The sequence below is a fragment of the Festucalex cinctus genome, chromosome 15 (genome assembly GCF_051991245.1).
Source record: "Festucalex cinctus isolate MCC-2025b chromosome 15, RoL_Fcin_1.0, whole genome shotgun sequence".
Classification (NCBI taxonomy): Eukaryota; Metazoa; Chordata; class Actinopteri; order Syngnathiformes; family Syngnathidae; genus Festucalex; species Festucalex cinctus.
This window is the reverse complement of record NC_135425.1, coordinates 11,611,505-11,638,696: the sequence shown is the minus strand read 5'-3', so window position 1 is coordinate 11,638,696 and position 27,192 is coordinate 11,611,505. Positions and strand designations below refer to the sequence as shown.

At 37.8% G+C, this 27,192-nt stretch overlaps 1 protein-coding gene across 2 annotated transcripts in view; it reads right to left on the bottom strand.

Moving 5' to 3' along the window:
• The window catches only part of wdr7 (WD repeat domain 7), a 71,223-nt gene that overhangs the window by 38,062 nt on the left and 5,969 nt on the right, over nt 1-27,192 (bottom strand). The window contains exons 10-21 of one of the 2 annotated variants that reach the window (XM_077497291.1): nt 26,454-26,601; nt 25,926-26,041; nt 25,674-25,806; nt 24,047-24,267; nt 23,191-23,386; nt 19,923-20,137; nt 15,591-15,824; nt 15,198-15,491; nt 12,678-12,874; nt 9,433-9,530; nt 2,931-3,077; nt 162-280 (exon numbers count right to left, since the gene is read on the bottom strand). In XM_077497291.1, coding sequence (XP_077353417.1) covers nt 162-280; nt 2,931-3,077; nt 9,433-9,530; nt 12,678-12,874; nt 15,198-15,491; nt 15,591-15,824; nt 19,923-20,137; nt 23,191-23,386; nt 24,047-24,267; nt 25,674-25,806; nt 25,926-26,041; nt 26,454-26,601 — 2,118 coding nt within the window. The remainder of the gene's footprint in view (nt 1-161; nt 281-2,930; nt 3,078-9,432; nt 9,531-12,677; nt 12,875-15,197; nt 15,492-15,590; nt 15,825-19,922; nt 20,138-23,190; nt 23,387-24,046; nt 24,268-25,673; nt 25,807-25,925; nt 26,042-26,453; nt 26,602-27,192) is intronic. The other variant, XM_077497292.1, reaches the window with a different exon arrangement.

The following is a 27,192-nucleotide window of genomic DNA, read 5'->3' as shown; positions in this document are numbered from 1 at the left end:
TTAATTAATTTACTTAGTGTTATTTTTGTTTTACCTGTCTTACTGCAAGACTGATTTTTTACTTTATTTTATTATTTATTTAGTTGTATGCAGTGCTGATTGTTTTAAAGTGTTTTATAAACAAAAGTTGAGTTGAGTTTTTGTTTAAAATTGTGTTTTACCTCCAGACAGCGGTCCTGCCATCTCCTTGCCAGCATCTCTAGTAGTGGGGGTCTAAACTTATCCAGGCCCAAGAGGTCAGGGAGCATAACGCAGTGCATTGCTGCCAGCTGGCTCCAACCTGCAAATACACACAAGGTAATTTCAAGGAATTTGTACTGGCTGCTGTAAGAGAGAGGAGGAAAAAAAAAAAAAAAAACTACATCAAATGACAAAACTCTGCTTGCAAAAACTCGTTCATGCATCGTCTTGCCTAGTGTCAGACAAGACAGATTATACATAATTACATTTTGATTGAAAATGTAATTTCTGTTAAACATTTTTGCAACATCCCCACAATAGAGATTTTTTCGTTACGTTGCCCCATTGTGAGAAACATGACAATTATGCTCCTTACAGGCTTCAAAACAGGTATAGTATCAGCAATACGGTGATCTTAGTGACTCAGATGTTCAATGTGCTTCATGAAGTATAACAACCAGACAGACAGAAAAAATGTTGATTAGTAACACTACAGTCTTTTACTTGAGAATGAATAACTTTTACTTAAGACACCATTTACTGGAAGTGGCTATGTGAAACAAATCTGACTCATATAAAACTCTCAAACCAACAATCCCAAGAGTTCAATTCTGCCCCAGTCATTGTCCATATCTACTTACAAAGCTAGAAAGCTTTATGAGTATGAAAGGTATAACACTGAACATATGACCAAAGCACCTTATTCATCCACATATATTGTTCCAATATATGGTTTTGGGAGACTTGAAAAGCTGTGCTTGTTTGATGTGAATGATGAACGGTTAACAAAGCAAAGAATTCACGGCAGTTTGATTTAATTCCTTTCACAGGAACACCAATGTAAACTTACCTACACTGTTTAAATACACACAAAGGATAATTTGTCGGTAAAAGTACATGTGACCTACTGTAATACACAGACAGCAAAACTGTTTTGTTTTTGTTTTTTCGTTTTTAATGAAAGCGGAAGGTCTCTATACAAATGTTGAGAGTGAAAATGCATGTACACACCTACCTGTCTACAAACTGTTTCGATAAATCACTTGAGACAGATTTGTTTTGTTTTTTTGTTTTGTTTTTTAAATAATGCATACAGTGGACCCCTGCATGCATTTCATTTTTATTTTTTCCGTATTTATTTTTTAAATATATAACATCTAAAAAATCTTTTAGTGCATAGCATGTATGTATATCCCCGCTTAGTCTTTTTATTTTATTTAGTTTTTTTTTTGGGGGGGGATAAAAAAAAAAAATCAATTTAAAACTGTTTTTTGTGTGTGTTTTTTTTATAATGTCTGACAATTTTTTTGCTGATATATCCGGTCCCTATCCCCTTCAAATAGCAGAGATCCACTATAATTGTATCACACACAAATGCTAAACTAAAGAAACTGACCACCTTAAAGTTATTGAATGTCGATCTATTAAACTTAAGAGTTTACATCCAGTTTTTTAAATCCTGCAAATCCTCTGCAGTTAATTACCGTCCGAAGTCTGCAATGCATAGACATCACCAGATACTGAATTCCATCCCTGGTGATGCTCTGCCAGGCCGTTGTGCTAAGAATCTTCATGTAAATGGAAGCTTCATAGGGTGATAGTCAGGAAATGTGCTCAAACTTTTGCCAGTGTAAATTTGGCCTGCATAAATATGATGCATTGCGCAGCAAAGTTTATCTATGTATATGGCATGTATCATCTGTCTGAATCAGAAACCTCTCGTCATTGGTTGAAACACAGTATGTGAAAAATTTTGACGGTTAGCGTACCAACAAAACAGCTCATGTTTGGGAAATTTGAAGATTGTCTGCTATTACCAAAATTCGAAAAACCAGAGGTTACTTCACAGATTTAAAAAAAAAGAAAAAAAAAAAAAAAAAAAGAAACATTTTCAAATACCAGAGAGCACATTCATTGGGTTGATTGAGCATTATTTTGCCTGTCAAACAAGCACTGATTAAGGAAAATGATACCCTACTAAAAAGCTTAGATCGCCAAGTGAGTCTACAATTAATCAATGACCTCTGCTGGCACTGTCTAATGGAAATAACAAACATGCAAACTGAGCAAAAAGAAGCAGAAAAGCTCAAACATGCGAAAGAGAGAAATTTCACTGGACAACAGGACGCTGCACATGAACAACTCGACAAAAGGAAATACAAAACACCAGTCAACAGGGACAATGGTCAATGCACTCTCATCAAAACAGCTTTCATTGTTTTCAAGTTGCAAAATTCTAGGAACTTGAAAACATTAGCCTCAATGATTTGAACTACGTATTAGTACTGCAAATCGCTGTTCAACTGAGTGAACTGAAAGTGAATTGAACACACAATAAACACACAATAAAAAGCAAATTCAATCGCATAACTCGACAGACAAACAAAACTAGACATACAGCGCTGTAGACACAAAGATTAAGACAAGGGGGGAAACGGCCTACATGGACACTCGAGAAAAGCAGGAGAAGCATGGTAAAGTTTAGATTGAGGCAAGAGAAGTCATAGCCGGATGGAAACGGATTCTGGGGATGTCAGTAATTTATGACTTGACAGCATTGAAGTCCAAATTAAACCAAATATAACATGACGTGATAGTTTAAAACTACATATGAAGGACACTACAAACGTCAAAAAAGGAACAGAAGAGAGCGGACAATATAGAAAGGGAAGAAGGAGATCTCCAAAGATAAGTGGGGGAATAAAGAACAGGGCTGTAAGATTTCCTGTAAGCATCAGTTCAGTCAGTACCTTCATTGACTGAGGGGATGCTATGAGAAGCAGGACCAGGGCTGGGGGAGCCAGGGGCCCTCTGAGGAAGAACCCCAGGGGCCCCCAGGGGCCCAGCAGCTGTAGCGGTAGCAGAAACGTTGGCGCTGGCTGTGGTGGCTACCGCAGCTTGTAAAAGGAAGAAAAGATAGTAAAGAGTGAAGGAAGATGTTAGAAAGCTGTTAACTTTATACATACGCACACAGAGAACATAGAGCAGTGATTCCAACAAGGTTAACAAACCACTGACGTAGAGGGAGGAGACTAGAGACGCAATCAAGAAGTAGGAGAGAATATTTTACACTCAATTACAAAACAACAGCAAGAGCAAAGAATAAAAACAAGCAAATTATATGATTGACAGAAAATCTGTTGATTCAGTCTGGAAAAAAAAAAGCTACATTCAATCACATAACTCGTACTGGATTGGGAAGTACAAAGCAAGGTGGAGAGACAGGTTCCAAGAGGTTTGAAGATCATCACTTAGAACTTGATGACCATCTTCAATATTTGACGGAATACAGTAATATGACATAACCCAAACCACAGACGACAATTTCCTATGTAGGAGAAAAGTAGCAAGATAAGCTCACAAAAGTCACAAATGTCACAGAAAACACAAAGAGATAACAAATGACTTTACCACAAGCACTTTGAGAAGAGATAAAAAAGTCCTGCGTTACTTTTGAGATCAGGACAGACAAAATCAGAACAAAGCCGGGAAAAATCCTAGATAACACGACAAACGTTTCAGGCTGGCACTAACATTTTATTGACACCTAACATCTTGACTCAAGAAAACTGTGGCTTTACAATATTTTTGAAAAATAAAATCACAAACAGCCCTCATATGTTTGAGTTGATTTTTTTCCGTACTATCGCCAATTATATAAATTCTGTTTCATGTAATAGAACAAATTTAAAACAAAACACTTTCATCAGTTCTTTGTTACGAATAGTATTCACTGCAGGTTAATGGTTACTTCAATTCCAGTTTATATTCAAAGCAGTCATAAATATTGCTTAATGTTACACCTGTAATGGAAAGATCAGTTAAATGTAGACAAATTGTTTTGGGTAAAACACTAAGTCAGTTTCCAAAGCCAAATATAATTTGCTTTAAGTTACATGTGACTTGAACAATCAATCAATCAATCAATACTCATTGTTCAAACAAAACGCAATGTGTCCTTACCAGTGTTGCCGGTAACGCGTTACTTAGTAACGCGTTACTCAAAAAAGTTGCTTTCTAAAGTAACTAATAGTCTAACGCGTTACTTTATTTTACAAAGCAGTCTGATTAAAGTTACTGTCCAGAGAATCAATGCGTTACTCCACATTTTCATGAAGAAGGCAAACTATCTCACTGTTGTAACAGTCACAAACAACTACTGCTAACTACGAAGATGAGGCAGAAGTCATTGATCACCACACTGAATTCAGCCATGGTCTGGTCATGAATGGTTTGCACATTTAAAACAAAAGTGATGATACTTTTACTACTAGTTTTATTAACCAACAGGCACACAACACAACAAAAAAAAGTGTGCATTATGGACCATAAAAGTGGTAAAAAAAATAATTTATTTCCATCCTCAACTGGTCCGTGAAGCATTATGGGATGAGGTCGTCTCCGCCCTCTCGCCACGGGGAGTGACGTCAGACAAGTTACGTTTTCAGTAGGGGTGGAACAAAAAAACGATTCGACCGAACCATCGTTCGTCAAGGGGAGCTAAACGACCGTATCGGTTGCGAGTGAGGCTTTATGGTTTTCATAACAATAGCAAGAGTTCTGCGCCGTGCTCTACTTGTTTTGTTTACATTTCAGTAGCATCACCATTCAAGCTACTTCTGTGTTTCCGTGCTCGCGACACGGCGCGCGCGCGCGCAACGAGTGACAACATACAAATGGAGACAGTTAGCAGAAGCCGGTGCCGTACATCTCGGTATTTCCCATGGCTATCGAGTCCTCTCGGTGCACTTGTATGTCCCGAGCCGGCGTTGGTACTGCGCGCGAGCCAAAAAGAATAACTCCCGTGACGATCCAATGCACGGATTCAAACGACACAGGTATGTCCCACAGCCAACACACCAGCTAAGCTAAAAGCACACTGCAAGTATCTCATTTCTCAGTTTGTGGCTCCCTGTCAATGTCTACAACTAGCATGAGCAGCAGATAGGAGAACTGAGACGTGCCCGCGATTACGACAGCCCAAAAAACAAAATATAAACAGTAGTGATTCTGTGGTCATCATCGTGTCTCAGATTAAAAAAAACAAAAAAAGATGTCATACATTAACCAAAAATGAAAGTGATGACAAAAGAAAAAAAAATTGTTAAATACAAAAATTGTTGATTAAAAAGGGAAATGAACTTTTGGAAATATTTTTGCATATATTAAGTGGTTAAAATGTGTTTGATAGATTTATTGTTCCATAAGGTGGCTTCATATTTCTTTTGGCTGGACGGTAGGTTTATTTCATGTCTTAAATTTATGTTTCTGAAATACTTCACAATGTGCAAATATTCTGTTTAATTGTGTTGGTGTCTGTCTAAAGGTTAAATATTTATATTTAACATTAAATTATCAACCTTTTGTTTTCCTGATCCTTATTTTGAAGAGAAAAAACAAACAAACCAAAAAACAATTATAACTGTCAATAACTACTAATAAATATTTAAACTAATACATGTGTACACACTGGAATAGCGGAACAAACAAACAATAGAGGAATTTAGGGGATTTTCATTTTCAACCTGGATAGATTTTTATTTTTTGTTTTATAAAAAGTATTTACGTTACAAGAAGTCAAGAGAGACTGCCTATTTTGTTTTTCATAAAAAAAAACTTTATTTTCATGTTAAAAATGCACTTTCAATAAAGTATTTGGAACTCATTATTTTTATGTTGAGATGGTGTTATCGGCAGCTGCTGAAAGTAACTAAAAAAGTAACTTTTAATCTAACTTAGTTACTTTTAAAATCAAGTAATCAGTAACGCAATTTAGTTACTTTTAAAACCAAGTAATCAGTAAAGTAACTAAGTTACTTTTTCAAGGTAACTGTGGCAACACTGGTCCTTACATAGTTAATGGTCGGGGCTGCCTGATATAGGAAAAAATGACATTGAGAGATATACATTTTAAGCCTTGTGATGTGGAAAAATAAACAAAACAAAAAACTTACTCGTGATATGTCCAGCCAGAAGCAGTCCAGCCAGATATCATTAAAATAGTAAAATAAGTATTTTTTGCTCGTTTTCAAACTCTGAGCAATGTGGTGCATGCTTTTTTTTATTTATTTATTTTTTTAAATATCCATAAGACACCTTGTTACAGCTGTTACGAGGTAGCTTTGAGAGATTTCCTTAACAAAATATGTAGAATCCATAACTACAGCAAATTGGTATTCGTTTATAATTTTGAACGATGTATCTATCATTTTCTTACCACTTTACAATTAATTGCCCTTTGTTTTGGTCTATCCCATAAAATCTCAACAAGATGTATGAATACTTTTCAAGGTGTTGTAAATCCACAACACTACTAGTTTGGACAGCCTGGAGTAAAAACATTAAAAATACATAAATCTAACCAGCCACACTGTTTTCACACAGATACAATTGCTATCTTAACCTAAAAATAACTGATATAACATTTAATTACATTACTGTAACATACACAATGTGCTTAACAGCAAAATTCAACAGATTTTGTTTGTAATTCTGCCATAGTTATCTTGAAAAAAAAGACATGTCAAAGAGACAAAGGGGGGAAAAAAGTTGAACATTGATTTTGAGAGAAAAAGCAAGAAAATAATTATAGGAATAAAGAAAGCTGCACATATTAACATAATAGAAAAATGAAGTGCAGTGACAGAAACCAAAGACATTATTGCTTGTGGTGCAGTTTTGTTTTGTTTTTTTTCCTCCTTTCTCCAGAGCAGGCAGCAGGCTGAAGCCATGCAGGAGAAGATGAAAATACATTGGTAATAAATGAAAGAAACAAAGACAATGAAATACAGTGAGGATAACTAACAGTCAGCAGTTAACCAGCACTAGTGGGGAGAATATATTTCTAAATTTAACTGTCCAATTGTCTTCATTTATGTAAACCATAAAAATAATTTAAGCGTGTCTGTTGCGACGCAGATGCTTGAACTGACAACATCTGCATCGCTACCACCTGATTGTTGACTATTCCTTTTTTGTAATCAGGACATGTTTTGAAGAAAATGTTTTGGAATAAGTATGTTCAATATATAAATAGAAATTTCAAGAAGAAAAAAAATATACTGTCTTTACTTATCTCCTGTGTTAACTAGGAGTCTGCATTTTTTTTTTTTCCCACAGGGAGATCGTGAGCCGCTATCAGTGCACAACACACACACACCTGGCTGTTGTAGACTGTCCGAGCAGAGTTCATGGCCAAGTGGTCCCTCTGAATAGGCATGAATAGGAGTGTGGCGTGAATCAGTCCACGTGCTTGTCACGCTTCCTCCCCATTAGAGCATGACAATAGCACAAAACCCCCCCTTCCCTCCCACCGAGAACACAAGTGTGCCATCCAAGGCCAGTGTGCGTGTATAAACAAATGTGCAGGTATTGTGTGCGCGTGTACAGCAGATGGTGACAGATGGTGACAATGTTGCCTACAGTGAACCTGAACAAGTTTCAGCACTTCTTACAGATGCAAAAGCAATGTATTTGAGCTAGTTTTTGCAATGTTGCCTTTCACTAAAAATATTTTTCTGCTTGGACAACTTTAACTCTTTGAGCGCCAAAAACGTTTAACTCATTTGCTCCCAATAACGTGTAAATACGTTTTTCTTTTTAATGTTTTAAGTGTCCCAAAGACGTATTTATATGTTTTGTTTTTGTTTTTTTTTAATGCTAGAGCATACATAAGGCTTTGATGCAGCCTCTCAACTGCAAAGAACGGTTGCAGAAATGGTAGTTATTACACAAACGGCCAGCAGGTGGCAGCGGAGCAAAGGAAATCAACCAGGGCCATCTAGAAAAAAAGCTCAATTACTTACAATTTTAAATAGATTTGTGAAAACTGATGAAACTTAGCTCTATTCTAATGCTAATTGCTGCAAAACGGAAACAGATAGAAACATTTTTTTTCCTGATGAAAGAAGAGACTTTAATCTTTCTTTTGATAGATTCCATGCTTTTATAGCAATAGAACACAATATTCTGTGGCCTTGCAAAATGAGTCAAAATCCAGTAAAACAGCCGGGTGAGAACGGGATTGCTTCAGTGAAAATGGTTGGGAGTGAATGAGTTAATAACAATTACTAAAATCACAATGTATGCGGCCATAAACACTAAATGACGTCAAACTACGTTTTTTTCCTTTATGAATGGGCAGTGCAATCTTTTAAGTGCAGCGCTGCCTGGTCAATGGGTTGTGGAATCAAAAACAGCCACTAACTATGGCCAGCAGATGGCAACATTGTATCTCTTTTCAATGGTCTGCCGTGTATGAAATTACAATGAAACATGACATAATCTGATGAAATCGGAACTTTTCAAGGATAACGTGAATGATCAAAGCCTTTGTCATATTCAACCTAATTCAGATTCAGACTAAACATAAAAACATTATTGTCAAAGTCACTGCTGTGCGGAAAATGTATCTTTTCACAAAAAGCTTGTTTTCTCCTTATTTTTTCAATTTTTACTCAATGTCACTCAAATTACATATTTTCAAATGGTGATTACTAAAGAACGGAATAAGCTAGAAACATACTTTTTTTTCGAAGTAAAGAATGAAATGTGATCTTTCATGTGGTACCCACGTTGTAAATGTAGTAAAGTACACAATACTCTGTTTTGCCTTGAAAGATGAGTTAAAATGCTCGAAATCGGGTGGCTTTTTTTTTTTTTTTTTTGATGACGTGTGGCAGTAAAAGAGTTAAAACAGATTGAAATGATAACAGTAACAAATATGACTCTTTTTTTCTTGTTTTGTTTCTGGGAGACTTGTCATAATATTATATGATACTATGCACATTGACTAAACCTACATAGTTCAACGTGAAATGTTAAAAAATTACATTAGATTTGAACTTTTAAGGTGGGAAAATAGTTTTGATACACATTTGATAGTTTGTTGAAGAAATACGTCAATTTTTAGACAAATTTGAGATCAATAAAAACATGGTGCTCAAGAAGACTTACTTAGAGCTAGTTAATTTTCGAGTCCTTTGTTTTATAAACATAAAAGACCTTCAAATTATTTAAGAAGGTTGAACTCCAGCTGTTATACCTCGACCATGTCAAAAATGACAAAAGAGTCCTTTAAAAGACCCACTGAAAACAAGAAACACCAGCAGCTTCCTTCTGTGATATTTTTTTTTAAGTCTCAGTGGGATTTATCGCCAGTAGGCTACATTAGGAGCCCCCGCCTCTCTCCCAATGTCCCCGCAGGGCCCCATGGGTGTGTGAAGCAAATGCCCCCCCTCCTTTTGTAGTTACCTTGTTTGATCTGGGCTTGTAGCGCCGGGTTGGAGGGCTGAGGGGGTGTGGCTGGCATCCTACGAGGAGTCTCCGGGGTTCCTCCTGGTCTGGGAGGCCTGGAGGAGGATCACAAAGACAAGGCATGAAATATTAAAGGAATGGACTGGAGAAAGGTGCAAGAGCACAAAAAAAACAGACAGCAAGCACTGTCCATACACACATGTACACACACGCACGCAAACACACAAAAGGGCATTTGTATGCTCAAGCTATTGAATTTTTAAGGGCACAATCCTGCGTCTGAACATACTAAAGGAAAACTAGACACACAAATATCAGGAAAAATGATTGACAAACAGGGCTGCAAAGACCATTTCATTTTTTTTTTCTTTTGAACTGTTTTTATTTGGTTGATACTGAAAGCTTCAGTGTTTCCTCATGGGGGAGCCTCGCTCCTGCAAGAGGGCAGTCGTCCTGGAGGCCCCTTGACCCCCAGGGGACTGTGGCACGCTTCACTCTGTGTGGGACGGGCCGCTGTCGATCTGGGCCGGGGGTCCCTGGGATGACACATTGCTCCCTGTGGTGGTTGGCAGTCATCCCTCTCAGTGTGGATGAGCTCCTCCTGGGTGCCTTTCCTCACAGGGTTTCTCTGTGCCCCACCATGTTGTGGTCTGTGTGTGTGTTTGTTGAGTTGCATTTCAATGTATGAAAGGTGCTATATAAATAAAGTTTGGTTTTATTTGATATGAATCATAATCAAAAGTATCAGTGCCGATACCAGCCTTAATTTAAGACACCAATACTCATACCCTCTTGTGGCCATTTTATAATAAGGAACTAGGAATTAGAAGAATAAAAAATTGCTGTTCATTTCATTTCATGCAGTTTTAAGAAAAAATCCTATAGTGGGTTACAGTGTTCTCTCGTTTTCCGCTGGTGTTAGGCTCCAAAAAATACCCGCTAGCTATAAATGAAATCCGCAAAGTAGTGTTAGCTTTATGTTTTACATTTATTATAAAAGCTTTAAGGCGCAAACACCTTGCCACACAGATTATACACTTTTCTCATCGAGGCATTTCTCTCTTGTTTAAACATTCTCAATGTTAAAACTTCCATAAATTTTATAATATAGGTACAGTACATTACTGTAAAAAAAAAAAAAAAAAAAAAAAAACACATACAAAATTGCACTAAAAAAATCTGCGAAACAGCGAAGCCGCAAAAAGGGAACCGCATTATAGCGAGGGAACACTGTATATAGGTCTTTAAAATTGTCTGCCATTGACATTTGGGGGAATTTTATGCAGTATTGGTTTCGGCATTTGATATTATATCGGCGACTACTCAAGAGTTGCGTAGCATGAAAAAAAGTCTGGAAAAAAAAGTGGTATTGAACGTCACAAATCATAATTAATCCTAATTCAATAGAGACCAGTCACAAGGATGATCCAAATAAGGATTTGTGAGTCAGCTAAGTTTTCATGTGGCCTTGAACAGGAAAAGAAACAGTCTAGACACAGCATGCAATGACTGGGTGGCATTGGCTTTAGAAATAATCATCCATATTGGAATGTTTGTGTTCATTTCACGATGAATGACATTTGAATATGCTGGTAAGATTGGAAGGCTCAGGGAATTACAGATCAGATTAGAGATATAGACATCACTATTACTGCTAAAGGACCACCTTTTATACTTATTAAAATAATAATTAAGACAAAATCTCTCAACAGAAGTCAAACAATTGCTTTTTTGTTGTTTCCTTGTCCTCAAGATCGATTACAACAACACTATTTAATATGTTTCTTAATGTTCCAATAACAATTATTAGGGATGGGCAAGTACCGATACCAGCCTTTTTTCAAGTACTGTAATCGAGTACTCGTGACACAGACGAGTACAAGCGACCGATGGCAGAGGGGGAAGACGTTAAGTGAGTCCTCCTTGCCTGTAACTGGCGCTAGCTTGCAGCAGTTTTTCACCAAGAACTTCACCAGTTTGGAAATACTTCAAAATTGTGAATCTTAAACTAAAATAGCATTTTTGTATTTTATTTTGAGTGTTAAGACTATTGAAGAGTGACTGTGCTGGTTTTTTTTTGTCAAAATTAAAGGAAATATATTTGTTTAAAAATATCTTTGAGTGATTTTTTTTATTTGTCAAAATGTACTACTGGTATCGGCAGTTGGTATCGGTATCGGTGAGCACTGAGGGTCTGAGTATCGGTATCGGTCTGAGAAAAAGTGGTATCAAACATCCCTAGTAATTATAATATTGCACATGAACGTGGGGCAATTTTTATCACAAATTAGAATTAATTCCAACAAAAAATCCACACAAACTCAGTTCAGTCTGTTCAAAAAGTGCACCGTTGTTGGACGCAGCTTTGGTAACTGTGATAGTAAAAGGATTTATTTATTTATTTTTTTCCCGAACCGCTTATCCAAATTTTCAAAATTCAGATCTTGTCAAGAAAGACTTTCTTGTCAAACTACAAATCAAGCCTTGCCTAGAATTTGTGGGGCAGGCGGCTGCATTTTATGAGATAAATCAACCCACAGTGTAAATATTATGGCTTCCATTTTACCTTTCTTTTTTAAATGCCCCCCAAAAACTAAGGTGACAAATCATCTACTTAATTAATGACTAACTTAGAGTCAGTCACAAAAAAGGATTAATGCCATATTACTCTGAATAAAATCCTTTTAAGTCTGCATTACATTGCATCTGTGTCCCAAATAAAACTTAGCCGGGATTAATCCACAGAAACATCATCATTAAAATATCATCATTTGAACAGGAACTCAAGGGACTTTTTTTTCTCCATATATTGATGTAATTTGTGATTTTCTCACTGCAGTGCTCTTCTGCGTTGGGTTGATGAAATTGTGAAGCGATGTTAGAGCAGCTGGAGCACGACCTTTAGCGTTAAATCTTTTATAGCACAATGAGAGCTCAAGCAGACCAAATAAACAGCTTTACACAAACTCCAGACTTGCTTGAATGTTTGCTGCTGGTCTAACTGGATGCGTGTTTGTGTGCAGCCTCCTTTGTTTGTATACTGTCAATTTGGGGTCTTGGCAGGAGTGAAGACATTTATTTTTCCTTCTACAATTACATCAATGGAGTAGACTGCTTGCCTGGTGGATCTCGATGCACCTAATTAACATCCCATGAGGAACCACGCTAACCTCTAGCAACCAGGAACGCAAGATAATGACCAAATACTGGACAGCATGTTTGACAGCATCTGGATTTACTACCTGACTGGCGCCTTCTTCATATGCTCGCCGACAAAGGTGGCATTGGTCATGCCCATCAGAGTGTTGGCCAGAGAGATGACGGACAGGAGGTGCTGCGTCGTGACCGCCCTTGACACGCCGTATGTCCCCTTGCCAACAATGTCTGACAATGTCAGCTTCCGGCCTGTTGCGAGGGACAACTGCCGCAGCAAAGACTCCTGGAAAATGGAGTGCGATACGATAAATGATCCAAAGTCAAGTGATGGTGAGAGCAGGTCAAAGGTTATTTTATCAGCTACCATGACAGCAGAAGATATAAGCATTAAAAGAAGGGGCAACTCATATACTCAACAAAAATATAAACGCAACACTTTTTTGCTCCCATTTTTTATGATGAACTCAAAGATCTAAAACCTTCCACATATACAATATCACAATTTCTCTCAAATATTGTTCACAAACCAATCTGAATCTGTGATAGCACTTCTCCTTTGCCGATATAATGTATCTAACCTCTGAAAGGTGCAGTTTTTTTTTTGTTTGTTTGTTTTTTTTATTGGGGATTGGTGATCGGGGGGGGGGGGGGGGGGGGGGGTCCCCTACTGGTTTTCTGAGTCCCCAATAAAACAAAACTGCACCTTTCATTCAAATTGGCCTTTTATTGTGGGCATTCTAAGGCACGTGTGTGCAGTAATCAAGGTGTCTAATTTTGACATTGAATTTTTATTTTTCATTTTATTACTATTATTATTAATTCAATCTCTGGTGTAATAACCTTATTTATTGATTGATTGGATTATTTTTTGTTTTCTTATCTGTTCTTATTGCTGCTGGACATGTACATTTCCCAGAGGGAGCCATCCCAAAGGGATCAATGGGGTATATGCCAAGGAAGAGGCGGGACGTGATTTTGCACATCAGTTTATTCCCGGTCCGGGTTGCGAACGCGCAACCCAGGGGCACAAAGTCGGAAGCACAAGTATTTTTGACGCAGCCCACACATCGCAAACCAAACCGGAAACAAACTGATGTGCAAAAAACAGTCCCGCCTCTTCCGTGGCATATACCCCATAAAGTCAAGTTTAAGTCTAAATCTAATCAGCATCTTGATGTGGTACACCTGTGAGGTGGGAGGGGTTATCTCGGCAAAGGGGAAGTGCTCATTATCCCAGATTTAGACTGGTTTGTGAGCAATATTTGAGAGAAATGATTTTAAATCGGAGTTGATCTCATAAAAAAAAATGGAAGTTAAAAACAAAAGTTTTGCGTTTATAGTTTTGTTGAGTATATAATTGGTACTTTTAGAATTTCACATTTTTATTTCAACTAGCGACACTTTTTTTGCAGAACTGATTCATATCCATATTTTATGGGTTTAGCAAGGTAAGAAAACTTCTCTATCACCAAAAAATGTGTCTGAACAAAATCCCATTCAATCAAATTACTATGAAGGCTATAGGAAAATCAACTTTTGAAAGGGATATTTTGGTGGTGCGTAATATATTCAAGTGCATAATATGCTTGAGAAATGGTTACACTTTACACCTTAATAAAGATCACATTTTACATACAGAAAATATGGACTAAACCATTGCAAGCTTTAGTAAAACTTAGTCCAATCTGGCGGTAGAACCTTAGCAAGGAATGAATAAGCAGCATATAAAATGGATGTGCCTAAAATGTACTTTTTACCATTGTTGCAGCACATTGTGTTATGTAAAGTTCTTATTAATTAAAATTAATTTAAGTTACAACACAGGACCATTATACAAATTAGGGATAGACCGATAATCGGCCAGACTGATTACCGGCGCAGATACTGGGCATTTTGACGAATATCGGTATCGTCCTAAATCTAATGGACATGACAATAAAAGGTACATTTAAAGCCATTTTAATCTCCGCGAACCATTTATTTAAATTTTCAGTTAACTTTATAAGAGATGACCCTGGGAACCTTCTGCACCTTTTTTTTTCTCTCAACATTTAAACAAAAGTTTAAGATTTCAGCTTTTTTTTTTTTCTTTAGATTTCAGCTATTTTTAAATTTTGGGGGAAAAAATATTTACTGTAGAAAACTATAGAGCTCTATTGTATTTACTTGTTTAAGTTTCCATTGAACTTTTTAAGACGTACTGATAACCTTGGTGGCTCCCTGAACATTTTTTTTTAGACATTTAAAATGAAATCTATTGTCTAAGATTGTCTGAAAAATTAAATTGTTCAACAAGCAATAATGCTTTAAGACACTCCAATAACCCCCCCACCCCCACCCTCTTTTTTTTTTTTAACTGAAAATAAATATCGGTTTCAAATATCGGCTATCGGCCACCTTGACCACTAATAATTGGTATCGGCCCTGGAAAAAACATATCGGTCTATCGCTAATACAAATGAGCGGTAAGCTGCATACACCACTGTTAAATTATTTTGATCAATTCATTGACTGTTTATTATGCGCTTCAAACTGTTGATTAATCGCATCTGGAAGCAATTTAAGAGCTGTACTTGCTTGCAAGCAGATTCCAGTTTGGGATATACCTTGAAGGTGGGCAGCATGAGGGACATGTGACCTCCTCTGGAGATGAGGCCAAACGAAATGGGGCAGTGCGGCCTGAGCATGCCGAGTCTCTCCATACAGATCCCGTCCAGCTGCTCGTTGAGACCCCAGGCATGCAAGCAGGACATGAAGAGTTTGGCTGTGTCCATTGTCAGGTTGTACTCCAGAAGACTCAGAGACTTGGACTTCTCCTCTCGCCTCCGCATCTCCTCTTCTTCTTCTTCATCTTCGTCCAGCAGGTGCTCCTTGATAGTCTCCTTCATTGTTTCTTTCACCTATTTTGAAAAAGATGTCAACACAAGTGTTCACTATGCCTTGTCGCGTTCAGGTTAATGTTGTATTTAATTCTGGATTGCTGCGTGTTTGTTGCTGACCTGCTTGAAGATCTTGTTGGCCAGGAAAGAGCCTCCCTTGTCAGCCCCAGCCTGGCTTTTCTGCAGCGTTTCCGGGGACACCAGCATAGGATTTGGCCTCTGAGCTTCTTCTGTCAGCAACTGGATGATCACGGCTTCCACGTCAAAGAAAAGCACATGCATGTCGGGGTCCGTGAGGTTGGTCTTCATTGCCTGGACCACCAGCGCGTTGTGGGAATATTTGGGCAGGTTTCCCTACAGAAGGAAGAATGTTGAAAATCACTCAAATCAAGGAGTCAGTGAGACACATTGAACGTTTAAAAGGGTAAGACTTTACTGTAACACAAACTGATCAATTATAGAAGAAAGCAGGCATTTACATTACATTGTGAGAATCATAACTAACATGATAGACATGCACGATTAGACTTCTTTGCCACCAGAATGGAAAAGTTAAATCAGCTGTTATGAATGAAAATCTATATACATTTTTTAAATCATACATCTTAGAAATGCCATGTAGGAAGGAAAAAAAATAAATACAAATAAAACTTAAAACGCCATTCTTGTCCTGGTCCTTGTGTCAATCATCATGGAGTTCCGGTGGATGAACATTGCCACCTAAAGGCAGAGGGCCTCATAACGCATGGTTTGGGCTTCTATGGCCTTTTTTCACACTCACCAAAAACCAGAAGAAAATCTTTTGTGATATAATTTGCAATAATCTATTATGTGTTACGTATCAAAAATTGCGAAATACAATCACTAGTTAACATTTAAAAAGCTCAATCACAACGTACTTAAATTAACCTTAATCACAGTTTCCACGAAAATCCTCTTAATTTCACATTTAAAACGATGCACAATATACATTTGAAAAACGTATTAATGACCTGTATGGAAACAATAAATGGATTATTAATTCATAAATTGATGCTTTTTATTTGGCATTGCAGGAATTTCTGCATTCTGATGCTGCTAACACGGTTTTGAGATTTCTTTTGAGACCAATAAGTGCATGTTTCAGTGGAAACCTGCATAAATGTGGTTGGTGACACATCTCTGGATTTTTTCAAACATCCTCTTGAACACTGCTACCACGGTCCCTTAAAAAAATAATAATTAATAAATAAATAAATAAATAAACAAACAAACATACAAACACCTTTATGGCATGTACAGGTTCAGATTTTCAGATTTCTCACAATTACCGGGATTTTCTTTGATTTATACACACTGATAAAGTCCAACATCTGTTTTACTAGTCATTTTGCAGCAAATGCAAAAAATCTATTTTTTGTGCATTCCAGGTCATTTTATGAAAAGTCAAAACACAAGGATGACATTTACTGTATTTGCATTATTGTCAAATTTCAATATTGAATAGTATATGAACATTAAATGTGGCTAAGGATTCTGTGATGTGTTCTTTAGATAATGTATGAAAACTGTATAGGTGGGACTGAATGATTATGAATTACAATAAAATCATGTAAATAACATGTATAATACGCCCCATCCAAAATTACACTAATAGGCAAAAGGGATGTAACGATATCCAAACAACACGATACAATATTGTCACGATAAGAAAGTCACAATATGATAATTATCACGATATTGTGGGGGCATTGACGATATTTAAAAAATGATCACAATATTGTAAAAAAAGAGAGCTCATACTAAAAAAGAAAAGCACAATATTGTGTTTTTGTACATTACAGAAATGCATATAAACCACCTACAATCGCTAATAACAATATTGAAGCACTTACTTGCTAATGCAAGCACACATTGATGGCGTCACAAGCAAATTAAGTCCCCCTTCATCTGACAATTAGCATAAATTTTAAATACGGAAGGCCAAAATATCCCTAATGAAAACTAAATTGCACTAATAAACTAGCCACTATAGGGTGCTACAACTGCACAAATGGAAATAACAGACGTATTCCTTTTAAATATTGTGAACATGACAATAATATCACGATATTGCCCTTATCGTGACATCCCTAACAGGCAATTGTGTTTCTCTTCGATTTTGGGTTCAACTCTGACCAACTCTCAGTGTCACAGATTAATCGAACTACGCACACCGATTTTGTAGCAATCTCATAATCAACATTTACACACTTTGCTCAACAAAACGACAATTTGACTTACAGTTCACCTAATAAATCATGTCAATTTGAAGAGCGTATCAATCTTAAACGGATTATACCCAGAAAAAAACCCATCTATTGATGATCTTTTTCCACACTCAGGCAATATTGTACATACCTCCTTCAGACAAAAAAGAAAACAAAAACACGGTTCAGCAGAAATGCCAGAGGACGACTCAAAGTCACATATTGACTTCCTTACACCAGCCTAAAAGCTATAACTGTAAACACAGGTGATGGCTTGCAGTTGACTGGGTGGGTGTAGTGTTTGTGTTGATAGTATGACATTTCACAGTCATTATCTTCCATCACACACGGCAGGGGAGCATACATAGCCACTCACATGGGGGGGGGGGGGGGGGGATGTTGGATAGTTTGGACCCATAATTTTACAGTTATAGCAGACAAATGACCCTGGGGTGTGAGAAACAATAACAACAAAGAAAAACAACAGTGATGTATTTCTGATACAGCAAGGCAGGAAAATTGCAGCTGTTGTGCGTTGGCCTTTTCAGAAAACGGCTGTGATTATGTGGCGATGAGGAAAATCCTGGAAGACACCTCCAGTAAACACAGTGGACGGACCATGAAAAAGTCACTCCCGCAGCAATTTGAAAGCACGCACGGATTATTATTATTTTTTTATTCACTCACTCACAGAAGCTTACATGTGTGAATGAGTGAGTGAAAAAAAAATCCGTGCGTGCTGTCAAATTGCCGCGGGAGTGACGTCACGCAGCCGACACGTTCGCCCGGCCCCGTTTGCGACACGCCACCCCCGCACTCTGCGATTGGCTGGAGGGGTGTAAACAAACGTCCCGCTGTTTACAAAACAAACACAAAATGGCAAACTACAGGCTGGGGGTGTGGGAGTTTAGGACAAAATCACCCCCACACGTTATGAAAAGCCCATATCTATAAATTTAGAAGTAGTTTGTTTGTTTAAATCCTGTATTTAAAAAGTGCATTTTCCTGAGTGAAACCGGCAGACGGGCCCTTTAACACACCCTAATATAAGTTGAAAATTATTTGTAAATCATTGTATTGTGTTTTGTTTTAAGTTTTACAAAATGTCACATCTTCAATGGAATTGGGGTTTCTATGTTGTGCAAAAGCAATTTTATAAGAAAAAAAAAATATCATAGTTGAACAATGGTGGATTGTCTATTTCAAGAAATGTGTTGAACTTGATCAATTTGAAATGTCCTAAAAAAAATGTTGATTTTTTAACAGGTTTGTATAATGTGTAGATGTGCACCTTACAGCAATGCTTTTAAGTGTTACTAAAATGTAGGGCTGCTCGATTATGGGAAAAAATAATAATCACGATTATTTTGGCAATAATTTAACTCATGATTATTCAAACAATTATTTTTTTGGTACAAAACAAGAAAATGTTTAAGCATTTAAAAATATTAAGGCCAATTTTAAAAAGAATAGAAACACTATAATTTTGCAAGTTCCTTTTGGGCCAAATAAAATGTATAATAATATTCATTCATTCATTCATTCATTTATTCATGCATTCAATAATTAAATGATTATTTTTTGGTACAAAGCAAGAAAATGTTTAGGCATTTAAAAATATTAAAGACCAATTAAAAAAATAGAAACACTATAATTATGTAAGTTCCTTGGACCAAACAAAATTTGTAATAATATATATTTATAATGTATATTATTTATTTATTTATTTATGTGTGGCAAAAACCTGAAGTTGGAGTTTAGAGCATGTGCACTCTATTTTTGTTTTAAAACAAGAAAATGCTTAAACTTAAGAAACAAATAAAAATATTAAGACAAAATTCTTCGAAACACTATAATTATGCAAGTTCCTTTTGGATGAAACAACGTTTATATTAAATTACTTATCTTAAATAAAAAATAAAAAAAAAGGTGCAACTGTGTAAATTTTAACTACTCAAAATTTAGTATTAATAATCTTTTTTTTTTTACGATTATGCTGGTTTTGTAATTGTGGAGTGTAACTGAAATTGTAATTGAATTTCAATTAATTGCACAGCCCTACTAAAATGTACTGATTTTGCTTTTTTGGGGGGTTGCAACAACACTAAACGACTGACTGTCAGTATTCACACAATTAGCAAATAACAGGCATCCGTCTAATTTTCAACACAATGCATACTTCCTAGATCCTGCTATGCAGTACTTCATTGAAATGTGACTGTACCTTGTCAGCGTTGTCTGCCGCCAGCAGATTGGTGGCAAGTGTTTGCAGTTTGTGCTGAGCCATGTTCTTCAGTGCCGCCAGGCTCCGGCGAGTCATTGCCTGCTTCAGGTTCACCGCCGAATGGCTCAAGGCATCCACGGTGGCTGGAGCCAGCTCGTCGCAGGCATTGAGTATCTCGACAGCAGTTATACCCATCACACAGCGGTCCAAGGCCCCTACAAACATGAAGGAGCGGAGAGTGAGAAAGTTAAGAGACCCGGGTGATGGCTAGCTAATTGTATTTGCTAAGCAGTTATGTTACATTTCGCAGGGTAAACACTACCTGGTTTGTTTTTGTTTCCATTTTATTCCATTACAGTTGCTATATTTGCACTTTATATACATTTAAATTGTGGGGTAAAAAGTGTCTTAAAAATTGTTGCTGCAATATAAGTGCTATTGTCAATCACAAATCTATTGTTCAGTAATTATTACCAATATCGTCAAAAATATGGTCACCGCAAATTTCTTTTGAAATATCGTGATATAATTTTCAGGCCACATCACCCACCCCTAATAAAAGCAAAAGGAGCATTTTAAGCAAAGGCAGCATCCTGGGTACAAAACTTAACAGTGACTTTGGCCTTATATGTCAAACATGACTGTTGGGTCAAGAGCATGTGAATATCTTTTTAGCCACAGTCTAATGTATTTTTGAATCCTGTGACCATTGTACGAGGACACACTTTCTTGTATGTCATTTTTTTCTTCTGTTATCACCGTATTTTTATCATTACCAAATATTCTTCATCAACCATGCCTTGGTTTCATAATGCTTACTACTATGACCATCTATTGTCTTGAATGTGATTCAAGTCAGTTATCTCTGGCTGTAACAATCCTCTGCTCTTCTCACAAAAAAAAAAAAAAAAGAAAAAAAAAAAAAAAAAAAAAAAGAGAGAGTTTAGAGGAGACCCCATTAGCTGCAGACAGACCTGATATCACGATTGGCTTTAAGTATTGAGTGAGAAGAGAAGTGGCACCATTATGCTGTGCGTGTGTGTTTCAAAGAGAGTGAGTGACTGTAGACTCAGACATGTAATGGTGCCAACGCTCAAGACACACACACTCTCCCTCTTTCTGCTCTCTGGATCTCTTTCTCACATCCACATAAGCAAGCACACTTTTTCCTCACTCACTGTCTCATACACACGCTTTAATTTCACACCCAGTTACCCTGCAATCTCTCAGCGCTACAGCTCATTCAGACTCCAAACACGCACACATGCATGGGCACGCTCACATGCAGTCATTCCCAGCTGATATCGTTGTCGAGCTGCATTCAAACCAGTTATGTTTAGACTGCCCGTTTCTAACGCAGAATAAACCTTCAAAGTTAACTTTTTTTCAGTTTGGCTAGTCCTGCACTTTATACTCAGGTGCGACTTTTATACAATATATTTTAAAAAATTAAAGTTTGGACAGCAAGCCAAATGTGCCCTAATCGTGTTGACTTTCTGAGCAATGCTGCCACCTTTTGTCCACCAGTAGTAATGCACCACAAGTATATAGTAACTACCAAAAGAAAGTAGAAAAAGAAATGGAAGAAGAAGACTAGTAGTTATATGTGTGACATGTAGTTTCGTTTAGCCACAACAAGGATTTAGAGCACCAATAAGACACAGTCTACCTTTGACCACAATGTGACGTGGGATTCTAGTTAAGCTAAGACATTTTAAACTAATAAGAAAAACTTTTACATAGTAAGAGGCGGGCGATTTATCCTACCGGAACTCGTTTGCTGCTGTCAACATGCATCCACAATTAGGCATGGGGGATTTTGGGTGCAAGTCCGAGCTCCATTGTTCATTGTCTCGGTTTTTGTAAAATAAATTTCCCCAGAAAATTTGACTTATACTCTGGTGCAACTTATCTGTATTTTTCTTCTTTACGATACTTTTTTTTTTGACTGACTTACACCCTGGAACGACTTTTAGTGTAAAACAAATATGGTAAAAATGATAAACATTCAAAGTTAGTCTAATTTAAAATGTGGAGAAACCATGGTTTGTCTCTCATATCTAATCAGTGCAAATAGCTATACAGGGAAGTCCTAATTTAGATTTGCCTTGCCTCTTAAAGGGACAACAGAATGAAAAATCTATTTTTGGAGCTTTCAGCTATGTTAAAATGCTAATTCCTCACGAAACACATGACGGAAGTGGTGTTTTCCTCCATTCACCCTTCTATGAGAAATTCTAGGTCATTCTGCTGTCCAAATACCAGCCCCTCCCAACCTGAGAAAAGGACAGAGTGCTCACTTTATGACATCATAAAGTGCGGACCCACCCCCGCACCGCCTCTGCGGACTAAATGCACGGCCACTTTCTCTGAGACCTCCATGGAATAGTGAAAAAAATAGCCTTTATCAGTAAACATTCTGTCCAAATGAATTCAAAGCAATCAATTATCCTTCACATTTGGCAATGTCAAAGTGCAATGACAATTGGCTGTCTTAAAATCCCAGGTTCTGGCTAACATTTGTGTGAACTACAAGTAAAACAATTGCACTGTTGAACCTAACTGAACCGATAGTATAGAGGTTAGTGTGCAGCAAGTCACGGGTTCGAAACCAGCCCAGGATTTATTTTTTTCGCCTCCTCCTCAAAGATTTCATGCGGCAAGGAGCCGTTTTGTTTCAAATGTTGATTGAAGAATTGGCTTGCGTCAATTTGTAGGGCGTACTCAGAGGAGTGCTCAAATGCAGAGCCCCAAAAGCGGACATGCAGTTAGCTCGCCGGGGGCGCGGCAATCACACGGTGAGAGGCGGGGTTTTACTGAACCGGCCGTTTTACTTCCGCGTTACAAAACTGACCAGCAAAAGACCTAATATTTCGTAAAAAAATTACATCGCCATGGTGTCAAAGGTACGATTTAATCATTATATGCCTAGTTATCATTTGGAAGGGCTTAAAATACCGTGGTGTAATCCCTTTAATTGGAGAGTTGTGCAAGTGAGCAAGTGAGCAGTCACTAATTGCAGGGGTGGCGAGATCAGGTCCTCGATGGCCGCAGTCCTGCAGGTTTTGGATATTTCCCTTCTTCAATACATCTGATTCACGATCAGCTTATCAGCAAGCTCTGCATAAGCCTGATAACAATCCTGTTAATTGGAATCAGCTACACTTTGAGTAGGGAAACCTCTAAAAACTGCAGGGCTCCGGCCCTTGAGGATCGCAGTTTGCCAACCCTGGGCTAGAGCTTATATCCCCTGCAATAAAACTCTCACCTGTGTCCATCTGCCAGACATAAACAGAGCCATCAGAGCATCCAACAACGAGGTAGTCATCAGCGGGGCGCCACTTGATGACTTGGATTGGGAACAGGTGCCGCGATGCAAGCATGATGCACTTCCTTTCCCTGAGACTGAGCAGGCCCACAGAGTGGTCGCTGGCAACAGAGCAGACGCAATGTTGCACCCGAGTCTGCAGAGAAAACAAGGCCAGAAATGTTTCAATAGTTGATCCATAATTGAGCCATCGATTTGCTTCACATAAATAAAAATACATCCATCCATTTTCTTGACCACTTAATTCCTCACAAGGGTCGCGGAGGTGCTGGAGCCTATCTCAGATGGCTTTGGGCAGTTGGCAGGGTACACCCTGGACTGGTTGCCAGCCAATCGCAGGGCAAAATAAAAATACATTTAAAGGCATTTACAAACAAAATGTTTCAAGACATTTATTAGCAAAGTAAGGAACAAAGTACACACAAATAAAACAATTTAAGACATTTAAAAGCAAAGTGAATAAAATTCGCTTACACAAAGTACTAAAATAACGAACAGCGCAAGATCAAGATTGGAGACATTTAGATTTTAGAGATGCTTTAAAAGACCTTAATCATATGGGCAAAAGAGCGTCTACTTTTTAACCTGGATTTAAAAGCATTACACTTGGGCCTGACTCCACTTTTGTTGGCAGCTTATTCCATTTCCGTGCAGCATAACAGCTAAATGCTGATTCACCATGTTTGCTTTGAACACCAGGCACCACAAATTGACCCAAGCCTGCTGACCTCAAAGCCTAGTGTGTAAGGCAAGGGCTTGTGTATTATATGACAAACTCAACTGAAGGAAAACTCACACTGCAGTTTTCTGGAGGGACAATGAGCTGGGTGATTTCTCCTCCGTGCACACAGAAAATGTGCTTCATCTCCCCAGTGAAAATGTCCCACACAATGACAGAGAAGTCAACTCCTCCCGACACCAAAGAGCGCTGGTCGTAACGGGGAGATATCTGGTATGGATACAGGACACATGTCACCTTATTCCTGTGACCGCGTAGAGTACGATGGGGTGGCCATCCTGCAGAGAAAATGACAAAATTTTTTTAGAAAAGTGGAATCAAATTAGTGCTGGGTATTGCCGCAAACCTCACGATACGATACGTATCACGATACGATACGTATCACGATACATATCACGATACGATACGTATCACGATACGATACGTATCACGATACGATACGTATCACGATACATATCACGATACGATACGTATCACGATACATATGTCTCCCAATGGGGTATATGCCACGGAAGAGGCGGGACGTGTTTTTGCACGAGTTTGGTTCCGGTCCAGGTTGCGAACGCGCAACCGAGTGGCACAAGTATTTTTGACGCAGCCCACACGTCTCAAACCGAACCAACTGATGTACAAAAACAGTCCCGCCTCTTCTATGGCATATACTCCATACTTGATCTTCAAGGTGATACGTATCCCGATATATTACATTAATTTTCTTGCATTTTATAATAACAGTCATATGTTTACCTAAAGGATATGTTTGTTATGCTGATTGACAAAAATATTTTTGTAGCAGCTCTTCCAGTTTACCACCTAGCGGCATGCCTGGTCTAAATGTGTACACACTGCAGAGCAAGGAGCAGCTTTCACAGATACACCGGGAACATTTATTAATAGGCATGAGCCGATATGAGCAAAAATATCAAAGTATTAAAATTAGAGCTCTAAAATGTGCTTATTTGAAATATTTGGGGAAATAAAAACAGCATTTTTATCATGTAACACATTCTATTTCGTTTTTAAACAAAATATACGAAAATTGGTACATTAAGACACATGTGCAATGTTAAATTTATAAGTAAATAAATGTTGACATTCTTCTTTTTTTTCATTTATCTTAGCAAGACACCGTGTCCAATCACTGGTGAGATATTTCTGCATTAATTGAAGGCAATTAACTTCAAAGATGCTGCTGGGTTTTATTTTTTAGGTACAATGCAAGCTGCAAAGGCAAACGTTAACTGCCTATTTAAAGCTAACGAGCAATATCGATTCTGATGCCTGTGTATCAATACGTGTATTGTAATGAGGCCCGCAACGATATATTGCCGTATCGATTTTTTTAGCACACCCCTAAATCAAATGTTGCCTTTCTTAATGTCAAACTTAGATTTATAGTTCATGAAGAAAAAATGCCACTAAAATGAATGGGTGCTTTTACTAAAGATTGCCACACAAGCTGGGAATGGTAGAACATGGACCAAGATTTTTTTGGTCATTTCCCAAAATTTTCAGTGTACCTTCCAATTTATTTACATTAATGACAAAATAAGTAGTGTCAACAGTCTAAAAAGCTCCCCCTTAAAAAAAGAAAAAAAAGAAAAAAAAGAAAAAAAAGAAAAAAAGAAAAAAAAGAAAAAAAAGAAAAAAAAGAAAAAAAAGAAAAAACCTGTCCTTCCTTCACCTCTTCTAAGCATGTGTTCTCCTTGTAGCAACTGAACGATGGCAGTTTGAGTTGCAGGAACCAAAATAATGCTGCCATCTTCTCTTCCACATACTAGTCGGCCTTGGGAGGGGATGTACACACTAGCCGTCACCTGAAGAAGGAAAGCATATATGCATCTTAATGGGAGGTAACAGAAATACAAAACTCCATCGGCTATTTAAATTTCGAACTCAAACTGTCTGAGAAATGTATTCCCGCATTGGTGCCAACCTTAATGGGTTCGTCTTTGCTAGGGAGGATGCTGAGCTGATCAATGATACCAGAAGACACAGGAATTAATTTATCAAACGCTTCTTGGAGACTGACGGTGGATGAGACCTGCAGCTCTAGAGAGGAAACAGGCAGACCTGTGAGATTAGATAATCTGAGTTGCTAATACAGTTGTTTCAATCTGATGCCCCAGGATCCACAAGCCCAATCTTGGGGTCCTTAAAATGCACTTGCAATCAATTATTTTGCCAAAACATTTCAAATGTGCATTCCTATTACAAAAAAACGCTAGTCAAATGCATCCCGTAATGACGCTTATGGAGACGCCTAGTAACTGCAGCTTCAGTGGAACAGTACCCCGTTATTCAGACCATAATTAGCTTGGAGTAATAATCACACCAATCACAAAATGCATTTTGAAGGAAAAACAAACAAACAAATTGCTCTGAAGCACAAGTGGTATTTTCAAAGGAAGGCATTTTCAAGAGGAAGTTTCAAATCCAACCAGAACTCTATCAGGAGTCCTACCTGCCGGAGTGGCTAGTTTCCGTGGAGGCGAGGAGTCTGGGATACTCCACAGAGACAGTCGGCCTGAAGAGTCTCCCTGGATCAGTAGCTTGTGGAAGGGCTCTCGTCGTCCAAAGAAGAAGCAAGTCACAGGAGGACATATCAGGAGCTAGAAAATAGCGCAAATTGGAGGACACTTGAGAGGGCTTGTGCAACCTGAAGATTCAAATCAAGTTGTTTCTGTTGTTTGGGGGTTATGGGAGATTTTGATTTATTTATTTTATTTTATTTTATTTTATTTTTTTACGTTCGATATACAGTACTGTATCGTCAGATTTTTCAGTTTGGTATGTTTCTAGTGCATTGCCCCTACAAATGACATTTTGATGACTAGTGGAATTTTTATGCCGAACAAATTCACTCCACCACTTACTTTCTGAAGCTGCAGCCTCGTTTTGAACAATGTAAGCATGTCTTCTGAAATTAACACCACTTCACCTTGTGAGACTGATTAAGGATGGCTCGTTTACACTTTTCGAGCATGACATCAAGCATTTGGACTGTACTGAGAGGTTATCAGACTTTCACAAATCTATTTAAAATTCTATGTAATAGAGCTTTTTTTCTAGATGCCCCTGGTTGATCTCCTTTGCTCTGCTGCCACTTGCTGGCCGTTTGTGTAATATTTCTGCAACCGTTCTTTGCAGTTGAGAAGCTGCAACAAAGCCTTCTGTATGCTCTGGCATAAAAAACAAACAAA